At 38.3% G+C, this 24856-nt stretch overlaps 2 protein-coding genes across 4 annotated transcripts in view; both read left to right on the plus strand.

The window, feature by feature from the left end:
• Positions 1 to 11349, plus strand: part of usp28 (ubiquitin specific peptidase 28) — a 31764-nt gene extending 20415 nt beyond the window's left edge. For both annotated transcript variants that reach the window (XM_053649009.1, XM_053649008.1), the window contains exons 19-26: positions 2794 to 3072; positions 5145 to 5240; positions 6512 to 6690; positions 6961 to 7039; positions 7926 to 8005; positions 8097 to 8220; positions 9694 to 9889; positions 10724 to 11349. In XM_053649009.1, the coding sequence (XP_053504984.1) occupies positions 2794 to 3072; positions 5145 to 5240; positions 6512 to 6690; positions 6961 to 7039; positions 7926 to 8005; positions 8097 to 8220; positions 9694 to 9889; positions 10724 to 10896 (1206 nt within the window). In that variant the 3' untranslated portion in view covers positions 10897 to 11349. The remainder of the gene's footprint in view (positions 1 to 2793; positions 3073 to 5144; positions 5241 to 6511; positions 6691 to 6960; positions 7040 to 7925; positions 8006 to 8096; positions 8221 to 9693; positions 9890 to 10723) is intronic.
• A 480-nt stretch (positions 11350 to 11829) lies between these two features.
• zw10 (zw10 kinetochore protein) lies at positions 11830 to 24262 on the plus strand. Of its 2 annotated transcripts, none has more exons than XM_053649232.1 (16): positions 11830 to 12041; positions 12678 to 12812; positions 14148 to 14249; positions 14408 to 14485; positions 14787 to 14946; positions 17989 to 18141; positions 18253 to 18447; positions 18556 to 18692; positions 18768 to 18950; positions 19048 to 19283; positions 21375 to 21446; positions 21540 to 21703; positions 21940 to 22070; positions 22173 to 22304; positions 22390 to 22592; positions 24004 to 24262. In XM_053649232.1, exons 1-16 carry the CDS (start codon positions 11937 to 11939, stop codon positions 24122 to 24124), a joined length of 2307 nt encoding a protein of 768 aa, XP_053505207.1. In that variant the 5' UTR covers positions 11830 to 11936; the 3' UTR covers positions 24125 to 24262. The 2 variants fall into 2 exon arrangements, with proteins under 2 accessions (XP_053505207.1, XP_053505208.1); XM_053649233.1 differs by lacking the exon at positions 11830 to 12041 and adding an exon at positions 12100 to 12256.
• Positions 24263 to 24856: the final 594 nt, after the last annotated feature.

Below are 24856 nucleotides of genomic sequence, written 5' to 3' on the forward strand. Positions count from 1 at the left end.
TTTTTGAGTTACTGTGACCTTCCTGCCAGCTCGAATCAGTCCGGCCATTCTCTTCTGACCTTTCTCATCAACAAGGCATTTCTGCCAGAAGAACTGCTGCTCATTTGATGTCACTGAGGTCACATTTTTTTCCCCCATTCTGATATTTGATGTGAAAAATTAACTGAAGCTCTTGACCTTTATCTGCATGGTTTTATCCATTATACCACTGCCACATGATTGGCTGATTGGGTAATTGCAGGAATGAGCAGGTGTACAGGTATTCTTATTAAAGTGGCATCGACAACAAAAAAAAACAATCATAATAATTGTTAATTACTGATAACACAATTATGTTTGCAAATTATGCAAATGTGGTCCAAGATGTTGTATAAAACTCCACTGAAGGCAGATACTTGTAAGTTAATGGTCAGACTCGGTGTATGTATAAAGCTACTTTTATTGTTACTTCCTTTTAGTTCATTTCCATCTTTATTTATGGCATTTGTAATCAGTACCGTAATCCATTCCCTCTGTAATCTCCATAACACGGTAAGAGGCATGCTTTAAACACACCACAACCTGCTGCAGCCAGTTTAAAACCACATGAGTCCTTGTTGAAATTAGATGTCAAGGCTCATGACACTTCTATCAACATACAGATGCATTCTGGGTCATCATCACTTCCAGTCTTTTGGATTTCTATAGAAGGTAGTAGTAAAGCATTTACATAGGCCACTCACCTTCAGTCAAGCACAGAAGCTCTGTCATCAGTTCACAGGGTTAAGTGTTGATTCATGAATCAATCCAGAGAACAAGGTGTGATGGTAAATATGTCTCCTACAGCTGTTTCTTTACTCAACACAGCAGTTTTGTGGTTGAGTCCTGACCTCTAGTGGTGAAACTGTAGTGTTATTTTGAATCTGGTGCGATTTAATGAGTCATAGACGCGTGCATTTGAAAAGTGGCCCATTGGGACCCAATAAAAACTCACGGGAGAAGCCGGGGTTTACTTTAATGCTGGTGGACTGTTATGAAGCTCCTGGGACAAATAAAAGGCCATGTTGAGAGCATTGAATACAAAGTTGCTTGTGCAAGTCATGATGCGTTTAGTGCATTCATTTATTCATCCGTACAGTAAATGCTTTATCCTGGTCTGGTTCACAGTGGTTTTTGGAAAAATTAATCCACTAATTTCATTAGAAAATACTCCAGGCAGATGTAAACAAAAATAACTGCGGGGGAAGGCGGGATTGGTCAAACTGTATACAGGCGTGTACAGGATTGGTCAGATTTCATTCAGGAGTGGGCGGGAGAGTGATTAAAAAAAGTCCTGCACACGGCTACTTCAAGATGTCAATACACGTACTGCTTTTTATAGACTAAGACTAATATGTTTTGCCTGGAGCAGGTACTGAGACCAAATTAAACCAACACATTTGCCATGAGCTGGTGTCAATCACCAAACTGTTGCTAAATTAAAACCTGAACTGTTGTCCATATTATGTCAGCCACTACTTGGCTTTTCTAAAGAAAATACTGTGAGGAAACATGTCCATATCTAGTCAAGCTAAGGATCTGTCCTGATTTGAAGAGAGGGATCTACTGTAGCATGAATGAGCTGCCTAACTGACCATTTCTTGTATTAATCTATCTGTCAAGCCCTTTACCCTCAGAATCAGGAATATTTAGATTATTAATATTTATTCCCCTCCCCCCCCCCACCCCAACCCCCCACACTCCGAAAGTATTGGAATGTCAAGGCCAATTCTGTTGTTTTTGCTATACATTGAAGACATTTGGGTTTGAGATCAAAATATGAATATGAGGTGATGGGTCAGAATTTCAGCTTTAAGATTTTCAGCTTTCATTTCCTCATATTTACATCTAGATGTGTTAATCAACTTAGAACATGGCATCTTTTGTTTGAATCCACCCATTTTTGTCAAGTGATCCAGAACATGTGACTGATGGGTGTTTCCCACTGCCAAGGTGCTCCCTGTTAAATAAATTGTTTAAAGAATTAGTAGCTCTGAATGTCTACTCTTGGCTTGAGCCCTAGGTTTCACCTGTGAAGACTGCATTTGTTGTTAAAAAGATAAGCCAACATGAAGATCAGAGAGCTGTCTATAGGAGAAAAGCAAGCCATTCTGATGTTGAGAAAAGAGGGAAAACCTATCAGAGCCATTGCACAAGCATTGGACATAGCCTATGCAACAATTTGGAATATCCCGAAAAAGAAAGAAACCACTGGACTACTGACGACCAGTTTTAGACTGGTCAAGTCAATCACCAGACCATAACCCAGTTGAGCGTGCATTTCACCTCCTGAAGAGGAGAATGAAGGGAGAAACCCCCCAAAACAACCTGGTAAAGCATCACAAAAGAAAAATGCAAGATTTTGGTGATGTCAGTGAGTCTCCGGTTTGATGCACTTATTGCAAGCAAAGGATGTGCAACCAAATATTGAGTGTCATTTACTTTAAGACTATCTGTTATAATACGTTTGTTCACCTAAAAGCTGCCACAAAAGGTGTCATGTTCTGAGTTGTTTGACACCTCTAGATGTCAATATCAGGAAATGAAAGCTGAAATTCTGATCGGTCATCTCATATTCATCTTTTGATCTCAAACCCAAATGTATTCAGTGTATAGCACAAACAAAAGAATTAGCCTTGCCATTCCAATGCTTTCGGCTGGCACTGTATATATCGACATATTGTCTCATAAAGTCTAGATGCACTGGTTTGAACAGAAGTAATGTGTCATTATATACCTTTTGACATATTGGGTTTGTTTATATCTCCCTATCAGAGTCCTGAATCGACATCTCAAAAGCCTAAGGAAACCGTGGAAGCAAAGACTGAGATAATTCATCAGGCTGTAAGTGAGCAGACAGAAACAGAAGCAGCAACAGACCCACAACCTGAAAAGGTTAAAGAGGCTGAAGCACAGGCTGCGTCAGCAGAGGACAGCCAAGCTGAGGACAGCCAAGCTGAGGCCAGACAAACGGAGAACGAGGTGTCAGAGGTGGAGATCCCTAATGTGGGCAAGATCCTGGTGCTGTCTGATGCAGACGGATATAACGAGGAGGTAATAGCACTGAGCAACTACAAAAACAAGTCACATTAGTATGATGGTGAAATATTCATAAAGGAAAATGCACCCTGAATGACTTGCATGTTAACCTTTATCATTAACATGTGAACTTCAGTGACATCCAAATCTATTTTTTATAAAACCCCAGTTCCGAAAAAGTTGGGACAGTATGGACAATACAAAAGAAAAATCAAACAAAAAGGGTCATTTGAAAATTCAGTTCACCCTGTACTATATTGAAAACACATTATTAACACATTATTTGATGTTTTGCACTCATTTCAAATCTGATGACTTCAACACACTCCAAAAAATTCGGGACAGTTGACTGTTTACCACTGTGTAACATCACCTTTTTTTTAATAACACATATTAAGCATTTGAGCGCTGAAGACACCAGTTGGTTAAGTTTAGCAAGCGGAATTTTCCCCCATTCATCCATTATGCATTTCTTCAGCTGCACAACTGTACGGCGCCTTCGTTTCCTTATTTTGCGCTTCATAATGCGCCAAACATTCTCAATAGGAGACAGGTCAGGTCTGAAGGAAGGCCATGCTAGCACCCGCGCTCTCTGCTTACACAACCATGCACTTGTAATCCGGGCAGAATGCGGTTTGCCGTTGTCCTGCTCTGGATTGCAGCATATGTTGCTCCAAAATGTGTACATATCTTTCTGCGTTAATGGTGCCCTCACAGATGTGCAAGTTACCCATGCCATGGGCACTGACACACCCCCATATCATGACAGACGCTGGCTTTTGGACCTGACGCTGGCTTTTGGACCTGACGCTGATGACAGCTTGGATGGTCCTTTTCCTATTTGGCCCAGAGAACATGACGGCTGTTTTTCTAAAAACGATATGAAATGTTGACTCGTCGGACCACAAAACATGATTCCACTGTGCTACTGTTCATCTCAGATGAGACCGAGCCCAGAGAAGTCGGTGGCGCTTCTGGACAGTGTTGATGTGTGGCTTTGCATAGTACAGACTTAACTTGCATCTGTGGATGCAGTGGTGAATGGTTTTACCAAAGTATTCTCGAGCCCATGTCAGGATATCCATTATAGACTCATGACGGTTTTTAAGACCGGGATGTCTGAGGGATTGTGCACTGTAGAAGGGGAAATGCCCAAAATCATGCCGATTTATCTTTGGGGAACGTTGTCCTCAAAGTGTTGGATTATTCACTGATGCATCTGTTGGCAGATTGGCAAGCCTCGACCCATCCTTGCTCTTGAAGGACAAGGCCTTTTTTGGAGGCTACTTATATACTATAATTAGACGATTGCCTCACCTGTTTCACATCACCTTCTTATTGTGTCATCGCTTACTTGTCACATCGCTATTAGTCCTAAATTTCCCCTGTCCCAACTTTTTTGGAATGTGTTGCATGCATCAATTTCAAAATAAACTTTTACCTTCAAAAAAACTATGCAGTTGATTAGGTAAAACATCAAATATCTTGTCTTTATATGTTTTTTGTTGAAATACAAGCCAAAGTACATTTACAAATCACTCCTCTTTGTTTTTATTAGCATTTTCCACACTGTCCCAACTTTTTTGGAATTGGGGTTGTATTTCAGTCAACATGTTGATGTAACTTAATATCGACAAGGCTCCTACATTACCCACAATGCCAATCAACTATGGTGCCAGTGAGATTTAGCCTTGCTCCCTACCTAAAGTGAGCAATGCAGCAGCACGTTAGTCCTTTAGTCTGTCCAGCTCTCACACCTCCTCATTTGTACACTCTGCTCCACTGGATCAGCTTCCAAAACGTTCATGCTAATACGCCTTCAATGTCATTGTAGTTATCATTTTGTGGATAAATACGTAGCCACGCCAAGTCTCTGCCTATTCATCACCAGTTTAACTGCTCTAGCAATGTCCCCCTGTGGTGTTAACACGACAGACAACCACTAACAACACCCAAATCGCTAAGCAAATGAGAAACATTTTAATATAAACATATTCCGTGTGTTTCAGGATGTTTCAGGAAGTTTCCTCTAAAACACTTGCTTAATAATTTTTCCTGATATGCTTCCTGTTTTCTTGATTGTACAGATGATGCTTACCCCAGCCATGCAGGGTGTTATCCTAGCCATAGCCAAAGCCAGACAAGTCTTTGATGAGGATGGTCCTGAGGCAGGGCTTATCAAGGTAGTGCACGTTCAAGTCTTACACTTTAAACGCTGCTGTTGTAATTGCTATTAGTACTAAGACTAGTTAGACTAACCACAGCTTTTGTGTTCTGTACACTGATGTACATATTTGAGACCTAGATAGCAGAGCTCTAAAATAATCAGTTGTAATATAAACATGTTCATAAAAACTGAACAGATAACACAAATTTGAATTAAAAAAAAATTAAATAGCATAGAGTTTTTGCAATAATTTTCATGTGTAAGTGTCAATGCAAAAGGTCACAATATATTCTGGCCTCAGATTGTAAGACATTTAAAAAAAAAAAAAAAGTAATTACATATGCTATGATCATTATACAGAAAATATTTGTTATATATCTTCTGTAGAAAATTCTTACTATTAAATATAAGCTTTAAAAGTAACACTTTAAAAATAATAATAATAATAAAAAAAATCAATCAATAAATTTGCGAGGGACCTTTTTCCAGGAAGTACTGTATGCATTCCTGGAGTGGTGAGTTACTGTAAGTACACTGCAAAAACTGGCTTCTTACCGATTGAAAAAATCTTGAATTGAAATCTTTGAATTTAAATGTATAATACTTCCTATTATAAGATTACAATAAACCAAATGTAAGATTATTAAACCTATTTTGAGACATTTTTACTCATTTTAAGCTTTGCATTTCCTTATTCTATTGGCATATAATTTTCTACAATTTAGAAATTTATTTCTAAATAAATGCTTAAAATGGGCAACATTATCTGCCAATAGAACAAAACTATTTCAAACTTGAAATTAGTCAAATAAATAGATTTGTCCAGAAATAGGTTTAGTGATCTAGTCTTTGGAGTATGGTAATCTTATAATAGGAAATACTAGATAACTTGTTGAAGATTCTTTTCATTTTCTAAGATGTCATTTATTGCAGTCTAGTACATGCTTTGTCATCTATCTAGGGCTCTTATATGCATGTGCACTTTTATTCAAATGTTTTTGAACACGTGGAGATGTTTGATGTTTCATTACAGTTTACCCACTACTGGAAATTACATAAGGAAGAAAATTGAACAGGTGTTCCATCAAAAACCTTTGTATTAAAGGACTTGTTCATCATCCACTTTCTGATTCTAATGGGACTCCAAAATGAGTGCTTACTTATATTTCTTAATATCATGGTAGTTAACTTTTTGCACCCAATTTTTGCAGTTTAACCAAAAGTGTTAAAAGATGTTGACTGGCAGTCTGTGTGGTTCCTGAATAGTTTAACATGGCTTTCCACCAGGCATTTCATGAGGAGTACTCCAGACTGTACGAGATATCTCAGGAGGAAATCACCCCCCAGCAGGACCCTCGCCTCCAGCACATGTTGGTCTATCTCTTCCAGAACAAAGCGCCTGACCGCATCATCGAGAGAACTCTGCTGGAGCAATTCGGTGACCGGAACTTGAGCTTTGATGATAGGTATTCCATCTTAAGGTCTTTGTTTTTCACTGGAATGAATGGTGTTTTGCTTCCATGCACCAAGAAGGATATATTCAGTGGTTATTCCTTTATCTTTATCTTTACGAAATGTAGTACATCTTAACGATACTCCTGTTGCATAAAATGTGTGGTAATGAATAGAAAGAATTAATACAGTGGTAGTTTGTATCTTTAACCAGTTTCCTAAATTGATAATGCACATTTGGTGTTTTGGTATAATCCACTGGAATTTTATTTCACTTGCTTTAGGTCCATCAGTATCATGAGGGAGGCCAGAACCAAACTTCGTCTCATCAAACCAGAAGACATGGACATGGAGGAGTACATGGTAAAATCACTAACCATCCTTTATTTTATTTTTCATTTTTTTATATTCAGCAGATGCTATGACAAAATGTTTGGAATTCATTTTAGTGGTCATTCATTATGGGATTTTTTTTTTTTGTCATAAGCAGGCTACTCTGGCAGTTATGAAAATATTCTGCCAATACATGAAGTAAACTCGCATACTTTAATAAGATCACACTTGTAAACAAAAACCTGGCTGTCATCATTTTGAACAGGAATCAGAATTGTAACTAAATTGAAATCTACATCTGCAGCAAAGCTAAGCGATATGCTGCTATAATATATGCTAACTGATACACTACTACTTAAACATGCTAACATCAATAACAAAATCAAATGTCTTATGGAGATATTCACTGTAAAAATGTTGCCTATATAAATTATAAAGAATATGCTGTGTACATCTGTCACCCACCTCATCTTATGTCTCCATCTTAAGCTAAAGTAAAAATATAGGAAAGCAATCTACCGCAAACTACCGCTAGGCTGTCCTTCTCAGGGTGCTAACAGACATTAGCGTTAGTGTCATGTGAGTGACAAAGAAAATATACTCATAAGCAAATTATCATATTTTAGCAGTAAACATTGCCATAGAATACCTTTCATTTTAAAGGATGTATTTAGAGAAAAGACTTTTTGTTTTTTAAATGTCACATTTACAAATAAATAAAATGCGTTATAGTAAAAGTATAGTATAGTAAATCTCAGAAAACCTAAACTATGAAGGAATGTATATGTATAACAATATATTAAGGTTTTTTTTCCTTTAAGCAGAAGAATTTAATATTTCATAACTTATCATCTGGAACATATGTTAACTGACATAAGTTACATTTCACTCTTAATCTTATCTTCCCTTCCTATAGCAATGGCATGACGACTACAGCATGTTCAAGACCGTGTTTGCCTACCTGCTGACCGGCCTTGAGCAATATCAAAATGGAAAGTATGTAAAGTAATTGATGGTTGTTTCTCTTTCACTGAGGAATTTGCCGAAACTATATTACACTCATCATTGTCATGTTTCTCTTCGAAAGAATTCGAGAGGCACTGATTTATCTTGCACATGCTTACCAAGACAATTCAGCCCTGCTTAAGAACGGGGAAAAGAGAGGAGTGGACCACAATCTTATAGCAATTTACAGGAGAAAATGCCTAAAGGTACTGTATGTATGTCTGTATATTAGGAGTGAGCAATATAGAAATATAAATATATTATCTCTGTTGTAATATTTAAATTCATCATTAAATCAAAATTTAGGTTTTGTGGTTTTTATTATGAATATGGTAGCCTTAAGGTTATCTATAAGCTAGTGTGCTCCAAAACAATGACAACATTCCCATTTAGAAGATTATATGCATTCAAAATTTACGGTCTCTCTCTACCACCAATACAGATCAACAACGTTGATGACATCATCCTGCACTTCAGCTTTCACTGAAGTACACTTCAGATTTTCTGTCTAATTAAATGCTCTCTAGAATCTGAAGTGTCCTGCCCCCCACCATTTATAAAAATGACCTTGCTAAGGTCGCCGTTGTTGAGCATGGGTCGTAGGTGTTTCTTTGGCTGTTCGACCATGCATGTTTTATTCAGTTAGTTGGTTAAGAAGGAAATGGCTCGAATTCATGCACTTAGAAGAAGGAGGTATTTGTGCCAGTTCACGGCTTTGTGACGGGCATTTTTCCGTAGTACTAACTGTCGAGTACAGTGTAGCCCAGGCTGTAAGGTAAGCTAAACGCTATTGGCTATTTAAAAGGGGGGAGGAGCCACTCACTATGTCCTGCCCTGACTTCCTGTTTCACTGGGAAAGATGTCAACACTTCGCATAACGCTGTACGTTTCAAGGCACTTCATTGGGACTTTAATTTTGTTAGCAAAATGCCAGGAAAACAGCATTGTCATGTTTAAAAAGCCTGTAAACTACGTTCAATTATATTATTATCTCTCTGTTTGACTGAATGTCTACAAAAATGTATTTTGTTAAAAAAAAAAAAAGGTGGGGAAATCAGGTTTATATTAATGTGCTCAAATTTTCTGTTTTTTTTCTATAGTAATAACTATCATATACACATGTACATGGCAGGGTGTCACAGTGGCTTAGTGGTTAGTGGCACGTTTGCCTCGCACCTCTGGGGTTGGGGGTTCAAATCCCACCTCTGAATTGTGTGTCTCGAGCTTGCATATTGTGCTTTGGGGGTTTCCTCCCCCAGTCCAAAGACATGTGATGCCAAAGAGACTGATTGGCATTTCCGGATTGTCTGTAGTGTGTGAATGTGTACATGATTGTGCCCTGTGATGGGTTGTTCCCCCATCTTGTGCCTCAAGTTCAATAGGATAGGCTCCAGGCTCCCCCGCATACCTGTGCAGGAAAATGGAGAAAAAAAAACAGTTTATGTGGAGCATATAACTAAGTGTAAAATACGACACAACATTCTTTAATTAAAAAAATTGTTAGCAATGGTAAATTGATTATTTTCCCGTAACAGTATACCCCCAAGTGCTTTATTCCTTACTTGGATGGTGTGTTTATTTCCAAGTTATTTTTATATGTTGCAACCAGTCTGATACTGCTCCAGCATTACGAGCAGATACTATACTTAATTCTTATTTTAACTGTGATTGCTCTGCAGGAGCTGAATGAGAATGTAGCAACCCTGTTCAAAAGCGGAGAAGAGAGCGATGTAGAGGAGGGTGTGACCATCATGAACGACTGTGTCATCCCCTGCATGCACCTTATGGTCAGAGACAGCATCACGCAGGAGGACATGGATGCTATTGAGGAGATCAGGAGTCACTGGTGCTCTTATCTGGGGCAGGATATGGATGGTGAGGCTTGCACGTGTGGCCTGTGATATGTAACATCTACAGTAAATTATAAATGAATAATGAGGTCATTTGAGAAGGATTAACAATAGATTAGCTACTACACTGGAAGATCATATCATGATGCTTTGACATTGTGGTGGCACACTATATATACAGTGGGGGAAATAAGTATTGAACATGTCAACATTTTTTTCAGTAAATATATTTCCAATGAGGCGATTCACATGAAATTTTCACCATCAATATAATTCTCAACAATAAGGTTGTGAAGGTCTTGGGAGAGCTCTTTGCTTTTACCCATCATGAGATGTTTCTTGTGTGACACCTTGGTAATGAAAAGCCTTTATATAGACCATCAATTTACTAACCCAGCTGAAATTCATTTGCACAGATAGGAGGTATAATTATTTACTGATTTCAGCTGGTTTCTTGCCTTACCTTGCCTTGAAGAACTGCTTTTTCTTAGCCTTTTCAATACTTTTTTCCTGTGTTATTCCACTTTATTACACATAACTTTACTTATGGACTTTAATGTTGTGAATTTTTATATTTCCGGATTTCTTTAGTTAATACTGATGCCTGGTGAAAATTTCATGCAATTGCCTCATTGGAAATATATTTACTGAAATTTTTTTTTGACGCGTTCAATACTTATTTCCCCAACTGTATGTACCAAAATAGTATTTGGGTATTTGATATTGAAGAAGGAAGAGAAAACTAAACCACTGATCAAAATGAATAACATTATTTTAATTATTATTTTACCACTGTAATTGTATAGTGTAACACTAGCTTAATTCAATAAATTCTGCGTCTTTGTTCTGTGCATGTCAGAGCTCCAACAGGAGAAGCTGAGTGAGTTCTTGCCGAGGGTTCTGGACTGCTCGGCTGAGAGGGTGGTGCTGAAAGAGCCGCCCAAAGTGAGAAAGTCACCCCATGACCTGTGCAGCCGCCTGGCCGCCGTCATGGAGTCCATCCATAGCACGTCAGTCGTCACTGTGAAGTGAGTGCACACAGGGGAGGTGACATCATGGTAATATGCCCTGAATCCCATTAAATGGTCAATCACTTGTTTTCTATTGTTGTTGCACTGAATATAGAGCTGTGTCGGGGTTTTTTTATACATTTTTAATTGGTCGAACCTGACACTTCACTGCATAGTCTAGTGTATATGCGGAACTATTGTTTGGACATGTCATGCTCTTTTAACATGTTTGATCTCAGGAAAGATCAATCGCATTTTATTTTGCACAGAATATCTTTTCATCATGAAGGCCGGATATTTTGGGGGAAATGCACGATACTTTGACTTTTCACATGTACTGTAGAATGACATTGGTGTGAAATTAGCCCATAGTCACATTGTTTCAAATTGCTCTGCTGGTTTTCCACTCCTCTGTTTCTTCCCTCTAAGCCTGTGCTGAGCCTCAATAAACTTCCTCTCACTTTGTTGTACTCTGCCACTGGAGTTCTGTCTTTCTTACTGTTGTGTTTTTCATTCTGTTCTGCTTCTTCTGATGTCCCATAGACAAACGGATATCAATCCAGTAGCACACTAGCTTATAGATCACCTTAAGGTTAATATATTCATACTAAAAGCCACAAAACTTCCATTTTGATTTCATGGGGACTTTAAAGCACTGCCTCAATGTGCACTGAAGCAATCAGTCAATTCCATCGCTTTTATTTTATTCTCATTTTTAAAATAATACAGAACAATTATAATAACCACCTGTTTTTTTTTTTAACCTCCTTCGTCTAACCAATATTAAATTATGATCATATGTCATGTCCTTGCTCATTCATGGCACGTATGATTCGATTACTCGTGAATTCGTTCAATTTTTTTTACGAACCGACTCTCAAATTGACCAGAATACTGTATCGGTTCCTTTTGAATGAACCGACTCCCATCTTGACTCGTGAATCTGCTCGTTCGGAACGGACCATCTCCCAGTTGGACTTGCGCGCGCGAGCAGTGGTATGGCGGGCAGTAGCGGGATTTGACTAAAAGGCAGCTTTGAGTTGGCAGAAGATTCGCTGAGAAATGGCTTCGTTTGTTACAGAAGTACTTGCGAGCTCGGGAAAATTGGAAAAAGATGACCTTGCTTCGAAAATATCCAAACTGTCTCGGAAAGTGGAGGAAACCAAGGTAAACAAACTTGGCTCGAAACAGACTTTGCTAACTAGCTAGCTGTACTTGTTAGCTAGTTGGCTAGTTTGGCAGCTGTCTGTTATAGATGGTTACATTACATATTAAACATTTCTAATTAGTAAAACTTATCGTGGATTGAATACGGTGTTATAATGGTAGCTGAATTCATTCTCTGCTATGCAGCAGATACTGCAGCCGAAGTAAGCAAGCAAGTAAGTAAGGTTTTGCGCTAGTAAACTGCTCTTTATTTTTGTCTATTATGTGTTTATTGGTATTAATTATTAGTTAGTTTGTTTGGTAGTCACTTTCTTACTAATTCACTGGTTTGATTAGCGAGCTACTGGCATCTATCTGCCACACTTAGCTTGTTGACGTGTCTTTCATGGTTAAGCTATTTAGTTAGCCTGTTATAGCCACTTTCACCAGGATCTTCAAAAAGTTTAACTCTTATTCTTTATGAAAGAACGAGTCCATGCGACGAGTATTGTTTGTTGAAAATAGGACCGGGTTCACATTACAATACATCACAAGTCTCACTGATAATAAGTACGTGCAGGACAATAAGTCCTAGAATTGTTCTAAAGCCTTTCAAGTTTAATATTGTTTTTTTTTCTGTTGTTTTCCTGTCTTCAGGAGGAGATGTCTGACATGATCAATAAAAAATACAATGAGTTCATACCTAGTATGGAAGCAGCTGAGGAGCTCATGGACCAGGTGGAATCCGTATCCAAAGATATTGATCTCCTGAAAAGCTGTATTGATAATGAGGTATGACCGGATAGTTGCCTGATAGTTAACATTGCGTAGATGTAAATTAGCATCTGCAGGTAAGTTTCCTTCTGATGATTCTTTCATGCAGATCATATTTGTGCCAGACCTTTACAGTACAATGCACGATGACCAACTTGGTTGGCTTTGTTTGTGTGGATTCTTTTCTTTCATTTAACAGATTTTAAAATGCTTTCAAATAATTAAGTTTAGACTAGGGGTGCAACGAAAATTCGGCCGCCGAAAATAGCATTTTCGGTTTTTGGCCGAAAGAGAAAAAAGGCAGAAAATATATGCCGCTCAGCGCTCAGATTTCACTCTCGATCTAGCCGACGGTTATCACAGTCATGTCAGCTATTTGGAAATACTTCAAAATTTCTGATAAGGACTTCAAATTTGCAATCTGCAGCGTGTGTTATGCAGAAATTTCAAGAGGTGGTACAGTGCCGAAGCACTTTTTCACGACAGGTTTGATACACCATCTGAAAACACAACATCCCGTTCAATATGCAGAGTACAGCAAAACAACAACAGAATAGAGGCCCTCTGCCATTCTGTGTTTTGCCTGTTGTTTTCATTAAAATGATTGTGTAGCATATTTCAACTTTTTGTATTTGCAAGATGCTAGCCTAGAGCTGCTAAGTTCATTACTTGACTGCTGTTTTGCATATCATAATAGTTAACGTTACATTATTTGGATAATTGGATGAAAAAAATTCTGTTAAATTTGATTGTTACAGAACTGAATGAAGAATAATATATTTAATATTGTTTTTGTTTTGGTGTGAAATGTGACATTGGTTTGTAGTTTTTCAACTACTGTAGTTTGAATTAAGTCTAATAAATTAATATTAAAAAGTCAAAATAAAAAAAAAATTGGTTTCACTTTTCGGCCAAGTGCGTCCTGAATTTTCGGTTTCGGCCCAAAATTTTCCTTTTGGTGCATGCACTAGTTTAGATGTGAGTGGGATAGACTTAAAACAAATTAAAAAGAGAACATTTATTCTTCTGCTTGACTTCTATTTCTATTTTCTATCTTCTGTTTGAAGATGTCTTCCTGAGACCGTTAGGACTAGTTAAATTCATAAGCGATGTGAGTGATCACTTGGCTACTTGTTACGCTCAGACAGGGCTCGCGACATTTTTGCTGTATGCAATTCAGATTACGTATGAACTGCTTGAACGAGACTTTCAGCAGTGTCACACTTATGTTGTTGTGTATATAAATAGGCAATTTTGGACTGGTGTGCAGGCCGAATAAATTCATTCAGATTTAAGTGCCTATAAAGCCAATGTTCGTCACGATTTGGACCTATTAAATGTCTGTACATGCAGGTGCAGAGGAACCTCCATGAGGCTGTAACTGAATATGCCAAACTCAAGCAGCAGTTGGAGAAGAACACTTCAGTGATAAACATGCTCCAACACCTACAAGAGGTGAATGAGTTTACTTGGTTGCATTGTATGTGCATGTAGTCACTTTTACTCTAAGATTTAGTAATGCAATTAGAAGAACATTTCTTTCCACGTATTTAAGTTTTTGGTTTGTTTTTTTTTCATGCACAAGGAAATTAATTTTATTTTCACATTTACAGCTTGACACAGCCATGGAGGAATATCACAAAAACCTGCAGATGAAGAAATATGAGACAGCAGCCAAACAACTCGGAAAAGTGGGTAATAATGTCAGTTGTGGCATCTGTAGGTCAAACAGGATGCTGTATTTACAGAATGCAAGTTTTAAGGTTGCAGGCTGTACAGTTTCAATTTGCACATTTTGCGTGTTTTTCCAACTTGGATGGAAGCAATATATAATGTTACTACATTGCATTCTATTAACTCTGATTGTTTACACTCTCAGTACTATTCTGTAATATCAGAAGGTTATTAAATCAGTTACGAGAGGCACCTGTTGTGTTGCTCATTGACCTGTGTCTTATTGTTGTTGTGTTTTTTTTTTTTACTTTTATCAAGGCACGGGCCAGCTTTGAAGCCCTGAAAGCTTGGAACACTTCCGATCTTCCATTACTTTGTGCTATTAGCTCCGAGCTCACTGTCCAGAGAGAGAATCTCATCTACCACCTTGGAGATGAGTGGAAGCAACTGGCAGTGTGGAAGCTACCTCCAACCAAAGGTTAGAGTAATGAATGAGGAAACACTTACCGCTCAACTAACCCTGGAAGAGAAGGAAGAAAAAAATGTTAATGTAGAAGATAAAATATATCGATTATTTCAAGATTAACAATATGTCTCTGGCCTTGCCGTCCACAACAAGTCATACCATGGTTGTGTTAGCATCTGGAATGGGATGTTCAACAAGCACATACGAGTGTGATGGTCAGGTGTCTACATACTTTTGGTCATATAGTGTAACTAGCAGTCTAAACCAGTCATTGATTCATTCATCTTCAGTAAGGGCTTTATCCTAGGATATCCAAAGCCTACCCCCGGCTTACTGGACGCCAGGCAGGAATACACCCTGAATGGGATGCTGATCTCACACACATTTACACATTCATTTGCTTCTAGAGTAGGGCTGCAACTAACGATTATTTTCATAATCGATTAGTTGGACGATTATTTTTTCGATTAATCGGATGGGGGGGGGCACTTTCCATACCATTTTTTCATTTATTTAAAATAAATCCACAAGTGTTACAAATATAAACTTCAGACTAAAACTTTACACAACTGTTTGTCTAATTGTATAAGACTGAAAAGAACCCAATACACACAGATGCACACCAGAATATATATTATTCATTTAGGACTGTAGTTTAATTCTGTGCTTTTTTTGCATCTATAAAAAGTGATACATAAATACTATATATATATATATACACAGTATCTCACAAAAGTGAGTACACCCCTCACATTTTTATAAATATTTGATTATATCATTTCATGTGACAACACTGAAGAAATAACACTTTTCTACAATGTAAAGTAGTGAGAATGTCCAAATTGGGCCCACTTAGCCATTTTCCCTCCCCGGTGTCATATGACTTGTTAGTGTTACAAGGTCTCAGGTGTGAATGGGGAGCAGGTGTGTTAAATTTGGTGTCATCGCTCTCACACTCCCTCATACTGGTCACTGGAAGTTCAACATGGCACCTCATGGCAAAGAACTCTCTGAGGATCTGAAAAAAAAGAATTGTTGCTCTACATAAAGATGGCCTAGGCTATAAGAAGATTGCCAAGACCCTGACACTGAGCTGCAGCACGGTGGCCAAGACCATACAGCAGTTTAACAGGACAGGTTCCACTCAGAACAGGCCTCGCCATGGTCGACCAAAGAAGTTGAGTGCATGTGCTCAGCATCATATCCAGAAGTTGTCTTTGAGAAATAGACGTATGAGTGCTGCCAGCATTGCTGCAGAGGTTGAAGGGGTGGCGGGTCAGTCTGTCAGTGCTCAGACCATATGCCGCACACTGCATCAAATTGGTCTGCATGGCTGTCGTCCCAGAAGGAAGCCTCTTCTAAAGATGATGCACAAGAAAGCCTGCAAACAGTTTGCTGAACACAAGCAGACTAAGGACATGGATTACTGGAACCATGTCCTGTGGTCTGATGAGACCAAGATAAACTTATTTGGTTCAGATGGTGTCAAGCATGTGTGGCGGCAACCAGGTGAGGAGTACAAAGACATGTGTCTTGCCTACAGTCAAGCATGGTGGTGGGAGTGTCATGGTCTGGGGCTGCATGAGTGCTGCCGGCACTGGGGAGCTACAGTTCATTGAGGGAACCACGAATGCCAACATGGTTTTTGACATACTGAAGCAGAGCATGATACCCTCCCTTCGGAGTCTGGGCCGCAGGGCAGTATTCCAGCATGATAACAACCCCAAACACACCTCCAAGACAACCACTGCCTTGCTAAAGAAGCTGAGGGTGAAGGTGATGGACTGGCCAAGCATGTCTCCAGACCTAAACCCTATTGAGCATCTGTGGGGCATCCTCAAACGGAAGGTGGAGGAGCACAAGGTCTCTAACATCCACCAGCTCCGTGATGTCGTCATGGAGGAGTGGAAGAGGACTCCAGTGGCAACCTGTGAAGCTCTGGTTTACTCCATGCCCAAGAGGGTTAAGGCAGTGCTGGGAAATAATGGCGGCCACACGAAATATTGACACTTTGGGCCCAATTTGGACATTTTCACTTAGGGGTGTACTCACTTTTGTTGCCAGCGGTTTAGACATTAATGGCTGTGTTGAGTTATTTTGAGAGGACAGCAAATTTACACAAGCTGTACACTCACTACTTTACATTGTAGCAAAGTGTCATTTCTTCAGTGTTGTCACATGAAAAGATATAATCAAATATTTACAAACATGTGAGTTGTGTACTCACTTCTACAGTCCTAGCAATCCCTGGTTGATTGGTAGAACCTGTCTTTCCCCGGGGATTGGTTCAAATACCATTGGTGCAAATACCAGGTTCAGGTTTTTGCAAATTATCGTTTCATTTGTAAATAAATTAAAAAAAAATCGATCACTGAACGATCGTCAGCTCAGCTAATGTGATATTTGTGAATGCACGCAAATAACCAAATTGATTAATTTTAAAACATATATATATATATATATATATATATATATATATATATATATATATATATATATATATATATATATATATATATATAATTTATTTATTTATTTATTTATTTTTTACTTTCCTACGGACCCCCTGCAATTTCACCACTAACCACTAGGGGTCCACAGAAACACTGCACTAGACGGTAGCATACGTGCATAGTGGAAGTGTATAGTACGTCATTTGGGACACAACTTTAGCATTTACTTTCCGAACAGAAGTAACATAATGGGTAAATGTACCGCGCGCAGACCAACTAATCGATAATGAGATTCGTTATCAATGATTTTCATAATCGATTATCGATTTTATCAATTAGTTGTTGCAGCTCTGTTCTAGAGGCAGTTTAACATCACTGACACATCAACCATCTAATGTTTTTGGGAGATGGGAGGCAACCAGAGAACCTGGAGTTTAAAAAGAATAAATAAATAAAAGAATGATCTTCTTTTGACTCTATTTATGTACGTTTTTTTTTTTTTTTTGCAGAAACAGTTAAAAATGACAAAAATGATTTCATTTACAAGATATATATTTGTCTGGCATTTGGTCATCATTCAAACATGATTTTATTTTCACAGAACTGACTGGAATGCAGTCTTTCCTAACCACAGCACTTCATTTAGTTGGAGGAGAATCTAAAGAGGAAACAAACTTTCCCGATCCATTTCTTTCCAGTGTACTTCAGGCCCTTGCTATACAAGGAGAGCTGCACAAAAAGATCAAACTATTTGGTATTCATAATATTATTATTATTATTATTATTATTTGATTTGATTTAATTGACATATTTTAATTATGTATCGTGTATGATGCTTATGGCTGACTCTGTGTCCCACCCCCAGGTCAGGTATTACTAAAGTATATGCTAAAGCCTCTGATCATGTACCCATCTCTGTTGGTGGAAGTGAGTGAGCACCTCGAGGTTGGCACAGTGTTGAGTCTACAGAGCAAGGAGAACCGAGCAGAGCGTCCCACTCCTGAGGACGTGTATGCCAAAATCCTTTTAGTGCTCAAGACCCTACACAAACATCTGTTCGGTACCCTTAAACATCTTTTTAATTTAATAATTTTTTTTTATAAATATTGTCATCAAAATTCATTTGGGGGGGGGTTTGATGGGTTCTTGATGTCTATTCTGTGTATAGATACAGCTGTTGGTGAAAAGAAAGTGTCTGCTATATTGGGAGACCAGATATGGGAGGAGATGTCAGACTGTATCATCCGGGAATGCTTATTGCATTCCATACCGACTAACAGTAGTCAGCTTGCAGATTATGATACGGTAATTACTGTTAGCAAAAGACATGACCGTGTAATTGTTAGAGGTTTTAAATTATTCATTTGTTTCTTTCTTCAGGTTATCAAACAAACAGAGGATTTTGAAAGACATTTAAAGGAAATGGACTACCTGTCTAGAGACTCCACAGATCTCTTGAAGTATGCCAGAAATGTCAACTGTCATTTTGCTAGCAAAAAATGCCAAGATGTCGTAGTAGCTGCTCGGAAACTAATGACCTCAGAGATGCATAACACAGTTAAAGTAAGGGCAGTGACCATCATTAACAGCAATAATTGTAGCAGATTTCCTCCATAAGTGCTCTGGATAGTTTGTTGACTTGCCCATAATTGATCCTCAGATCTCTCCAGACTACAAGCTCAGCCTACCTAAACTGCCAAGCCATGGTGCCGGGAGCAAAGAGAAGCAGGAGGGAAAGAAGGGTGGCCAGACTGTTCAGCTGATTCTGGAGAACGAGAAACAGCTGGGCCAGCGCACTCTATGCCTTCCTGTGTGTCGCATCAGTGAGTCCGTGCAACAGCTGATGCAGCTGGCTATAAAAACGCTGTCTGAGGCAGTGGGCAGCTCCCCCCAGTGGTATGTTTATGGCACAGTGTTCACTATTGATTGGTTTAGCACCCTTGTATTAAAATGTGTGTGTATATTTATATTTATATATATATATATATATATATATATATATATATGTGTGTGTGTGTGTGTGTGTGTGTGTGTGTGTGTGTACTAGGGATGCATCGAAATGAAAATTCTTGGCCGAACACCAAACACGTTTTTTCCATTTATTTTGCCATTTTTTTCACCATTGCATAAATTAAGTAGTCAAAATGTGCTTTTTACTATTTTGTCTTGCTTTTCAAAGAAAAAAATCAATTACAAAAACTACAATTTCAAAATATTTATTTAACACTGAACATTTTTTTTTCATTCCAGCAGGCATAGGCTACCAACAAGGCACAATATAACTTTAAATAAATAAATTAGTAAAATAAAAATATTTTTCTGTGGTCATCTTTGAGCCCCTCTTGAATAGCCTATGTTAGGCCTATAACTGACTGCTGAAAGAATGTAACACTCTGTAGCCTACAACAAAAATGTGCATTAAAAAGTGCTTTGACGAGTGCAAAAAATGGTTCTATTCGGTTCTGTACGTCTGATTATATTGGGGATATATACCGCTCGCGTTCCTGTACACCTCGCGGAGTATTATAGTAGATATAGTAGAGTTAGATACGTTGTTAATGTTATGTTCCTTGATAGATTTAGTTAGTTTAAACTATAGATTAGTTCATTTAGTCCCCGCCGGTTTTTCCGCTCCCAGTCCATAGTACTAGTTCATGTTTCTTGTTTTGTGTTTTGACCCTGTTTTCTGTGACCGTGACTTTGATTCCTGCTTTGCCCCGTTTATGCCTGTTTGACGATCGCCCAACCCTTTGCCTGTCTTGACTACATTTTTTGGATTATGATTTTGATTTGTCTGCCTGCCTTTAAATAAATACGTCTTTACCTGCTTCCGTACTCTACTCCCTTACATCTCGCGACGTGACAGAAACATGCTCCGGAACAGAAACAAAACAAACGCATGTGTCCACAGTAAACATCTGAAGAGCATGTAGCTCGTGCATGCGCGCGCCCCCTCATAGAGGTCGTGACATTCGCGCGTCTCACTCTGGTTGCTAGGCTATTTGGGGCGTCATCAAACACGTCATTGTTTGGTCGAATTCATTCGGCCTTTTCACTTATTCGGCCGAACACTGAAAGTGCTTTTGTTTTTTTTGTTGTTGTTGTTTTTTTTTGTTTTTTTTGGCTATTTTCGGCCGAATAATTTTGGCTGCCGAACATTCGGTGCATCCCTGATTAATAAATAAATAAATAAGAAATGTTTCTCATGATCTTAAAAATCTTTTGATCTGAAGTTGTATGATTAAATTTTTGAAATCGGTCTTGTAGAGAAAAATATAATTTTGCCGACATATTCATTTCTTTCATTAGAAAACTAACATTTGGAGCGAAATATTCAGAAAAGCAGCCAATAAATGTCCAGCATAGGTGGAAACTCCTTTAATACTGTTTAAAAAGCATCTGAGTGATTTCTCAAGAAATCGGTTGAGAAAATGCCAAGAATACATTTCTGGAAATTCTACGCAAAAGGGTGTCTACTTTGAAGACTTTATTTTGATTTATTTTTGTTTTTGTTTTTTTATCACAACATAATTCCCATAGTTCCATTTGTATTATTCCAGAGTTAAATAAACAGTACTGTAAAATTATTGTCCTTTTCACTTCCAGTATTCCAGTACAAACCTTTGGGAGGCGTTGCCTATGGGAGTGAAGTGACTGCTTTTGATTCTGATTTTTCCAAGATGGCTGCACGCATAATGTTAGCGTTCAGCTACCTGGTGAAGTTTTGTTCATGTGTTTAGGTCACGTCAGAAATTCTCTGCCATCACTGCAGGTCAGGATGAGGTTCTTGTTGGTTGTTTACAGAAAATATTTTGGGTGAATCAACTTTAATTATTTGTTCGCTACATTGATCTCAGAGCTCCAGACCAAACCTCAGAACAAACATCAGGAATTAAGTCTTGGTTGACTGTTTTTCTCTAAACTATTCTCTTAGGAAAATGGCTGAAGTATTTTTATCAGTATATTGTCATTGTGTTTTTTTTTTAGCGCTGTCCAGCTCTTCTACACCACCCGAAATATTTTTCACTTATTCTATGATGTAGTTCCGACATACCACAAGTGAGTTTGCTTTTCTTGTTTATATTTGTTTTCTCCTATAATAAAAAAAAAACCTCATTATTAACAGGTTTTGTGTTTTCTGCTTTAATACAGGGACAACCTGCTTAAGTTTCCTCACTTAGCCGCCATCCAGCACAACAACTGCATGTTCCTTGCCCACCATCTGCTGACACTCGGTCATCAGTTCAGACCACATCTTCCTTTGAAAGACGGAGTGGTCTATTTTGTAGACTTGGTCCCAGGCTTTAGAAAACTGGGTAAGTTTGATAGCTTTTCGATGCTGTCATTTCTACTGAGATTCCAGTCCTTTTTTGAGACCTGAACAATAGCAAACTCTACCCTAATAGTAATTTGGAACTCTCGAGAACTATGCCTACGAACTTGAATGAACCCTGTCTAAAGTTAATTAGTTTCTGAAAAGATTCGTCCTGGGGAAATGGACACGGTTTTCGAAATGGTAAAACTCGTGTATTTTTGCTGTTTTCTCGTTAAGGTGCTCAGTGTTTTGTGGCGCAGATGAACGTTCAGAAAGCAGAAATGTTGGAGAGACTGTCCACTGCCAGAAACTTCTGTAATCTGGACGATAAAGACAATTACACTGCGGCTAGCAAGGCAGTCAGACAAGTGAGACCCCTTTTTATATGATTTTTTCCAAGTGTATCTCTTTAAAACTTGGTCAGTTTAACGAGAGCTGATTTGTAAACAATATTTGGTGACGTCATTTAGGTGATTCATCAGCTAAAGCGACTCGGGAAAGTCTGGCAAGATGTCCTACCAGTGAACATATACTGCAAATCCATGGGGTCACTTCTGAATACAGCGATTTCTGAACTGATTACAAAAATCATGATGTTGGAGGTGAGCCCCAAAATGGCAACAATGTGAACCTTCTTTAAAGTTGATACGAGTTCAAATATTTGCAAACGATTAATCTTGCCCACAGGACATCTCAACTGAAGACGGAGAGCGTCTGTTCACACTCTGCCAGACCATCATAGAGGAAGGACCTCTAGTCTTCACACCATTACCAGAGGAGTCCAAGAACAAGAAATACCAAGAGGAAGTGCCAGTCTATGTGAAGAAGTGGATGACCTTTAAAGAACTGTCCATAGTGCTGCAGGCCAGTCTGCAAGATATTGTGGACAGGTAATACAAAGCACAATAATGTTCTTGACATACAAGATTTTTCCCTTATTTATAGGTATAATGGTCAAACTCTGACTGCAGAGGTACTACAGGGTGCGATCACGTAGTTTAATCAGTTTAGTGTTTTTGACTGGAACCTGGATACATGTTCTTCCACAGTGCAGTTTTTCTGAGAAGAGGTGGTCTTGGTCCAGATCTATGGTGCAGTTTGTTTGTGAAAAAGCAATTTGACTGCAGAAAGGGTTTTTTTTTTGTGTTTGTTTTTTGCTGCAGAAATGTAATGTGTTTTAAAAATTTGGACCAACATTCTTAAAGAAAATTGGTGTATATACAAAATATTAAAACCAGTTATTTACATAATTAACTAATTATTTATTTAACTCTGGCTCAGTGCTCAAGCTTTGTTTACCTTTAAGTTTTTGGTCCAAAAATGGGTTGATTAGGTTTTTTTTTTAATGTCAATTTGTTTTCTCCACAAGTCTGATTCAAAAAATGTACATGTTGGTTTAAAAAGTTTGAATTAGTTTGATTAAGAATGAGGCAAACAACAATTTTAGGGAGACGTTATTCACTTTATTTTTTTCAATATTTTCTTGTTTTCCAAAGTAACAACTTTGATTTGATATTAAATGAATGTAAAGTATACAATATTAGTTTGATTAAGACATCTATTTTTTTTCCAGAAAATTTTTATTGGAAAATTGCATTTTACATATTATAACACCCCGTCCACCAAACCCCACCCTGCCCAGCCCCAACACAATAATCCCAGCCAAAATGAAAAGGCTCTATTACATACAATGAGGGAAAAACAAACAAAAAAAAAAATAGAGTAGAGATTAGTATTATAATTTCCCTCAGTCCACCTCCAGAGTTCGTACATCATTGAAGTAGGTAATAAATTGTTTTTCAAAAATGATTCACCTGTGCCTCTGATGTTATACTTGATTTTTTTTTCAAGTTTTAAAAAGAAGATTAAATCTTTAAGTCAGACTGATATAGAGTGGGGTTGTGGAGAGGTCCAAGACACACAGAGCAAGCAAAGATGCAAAAGCCACATTGCTAGCTTGTATATAGTTTAGAGGTTGATGCTGAGATGGAACACCAAAGATGGCGATTAAAGGACAGACATGACATTTATTTTTATTGGAGAAATACTGTGACCAATTCTCTTGTGCTTTTTCAATTCTGGGCAAAAAAAAGGTTAATATATTAATACAATTCATATTCATGCTTGGCTTTGGCTGCTAATTGATTGTCTATTGCTACAATGCCATTATTGTTGATATGTTACAAATAGCATCATTACTCCTTCGGTTCAGCAGGAGGTTCCTTATGCAGGCAGCATTTTTGGTTGAGTAATGCATGCTGTTGTGTATAGAATTACTGACGGACTGTTTCTCTCTCCTAGGTGGGCAGAGGGCAAAGGGCCTCTCGCACAGGAGTTCTCCAGTAATGAAATGAAGAGTCTAATTCGAGCTCTGTTCCAAAACACAGACAGACGAGCCATAGCCCTCACTAAAATCAAATGATGACTCAAATTGCCAAATCACTTAATGTTACCAGACTACAGTGCTGCACAGCTGCTCTTCCTTCTTTAATTTGTGATTTTATTTTCTATTATGCTGTAACATGAAATAATAAATGCATTTTCAAGCAAGATCACTTAATACCTGACTGTTTATGTAATTTTTTGTAAGCCTTTTTATTAATTAATATATACACACACAGTATCTCAAAGTGAGTACACAACTCACATTTCTGTAAATATTTGATTATATATTTTAATGTGACAACACTGAAGAAATGACACTTTGCTACAATGTAAAGTAGTGAGTGTACAGCTTGTGTAACAGTGTAAATTTGCTGTCCTCTCAAAATAACACACAGCCATTAATGTCTAAACTGCTGGCAACAAAAGTGAGAACACCCCTAAGTGAAAATGTCCAAATTGGGCCCAAAGTGTCAATATTTTGTGTGGCCACCATTATTTCCCAGCACTGCCTTAACCCTCTTCTGAACAGTGTTGATTTATGGCTTCTGCTTTGCATAGCAAAGCCTTAACTTCCATCTGTGGATGCAGTGGCGAATGGTGTTGGCTGACAAAGGTTTACCAAAGCATTCCCCATCCCCTTTGGGGAATGTTCTTCTCAAAGTGTTGGATTATTCACTGCCACACCCACTCTGGCAGATTGCCGAGGCCCAACCCCCCCCCCCCGAAGGACTAGCCCCCCCCGAAGGACTAGCCCCCCCCGAAGGACTAG

This window comes from Ictalurus furcatus, chromosome 18, assembly GCF_023375685.1.
Source record: "Ictalurus furcatus strain D&B chromosome 18, Billie_1.0, whole genome shotgun sequence".
Taxonomy (NCBI): domain Eukaryota; kingdom Metazoa; phylum Chordata; class Actinopteri; order Siluriformes; family Ictaluridae; genus Ictalurus; species Ictalurus furcatus.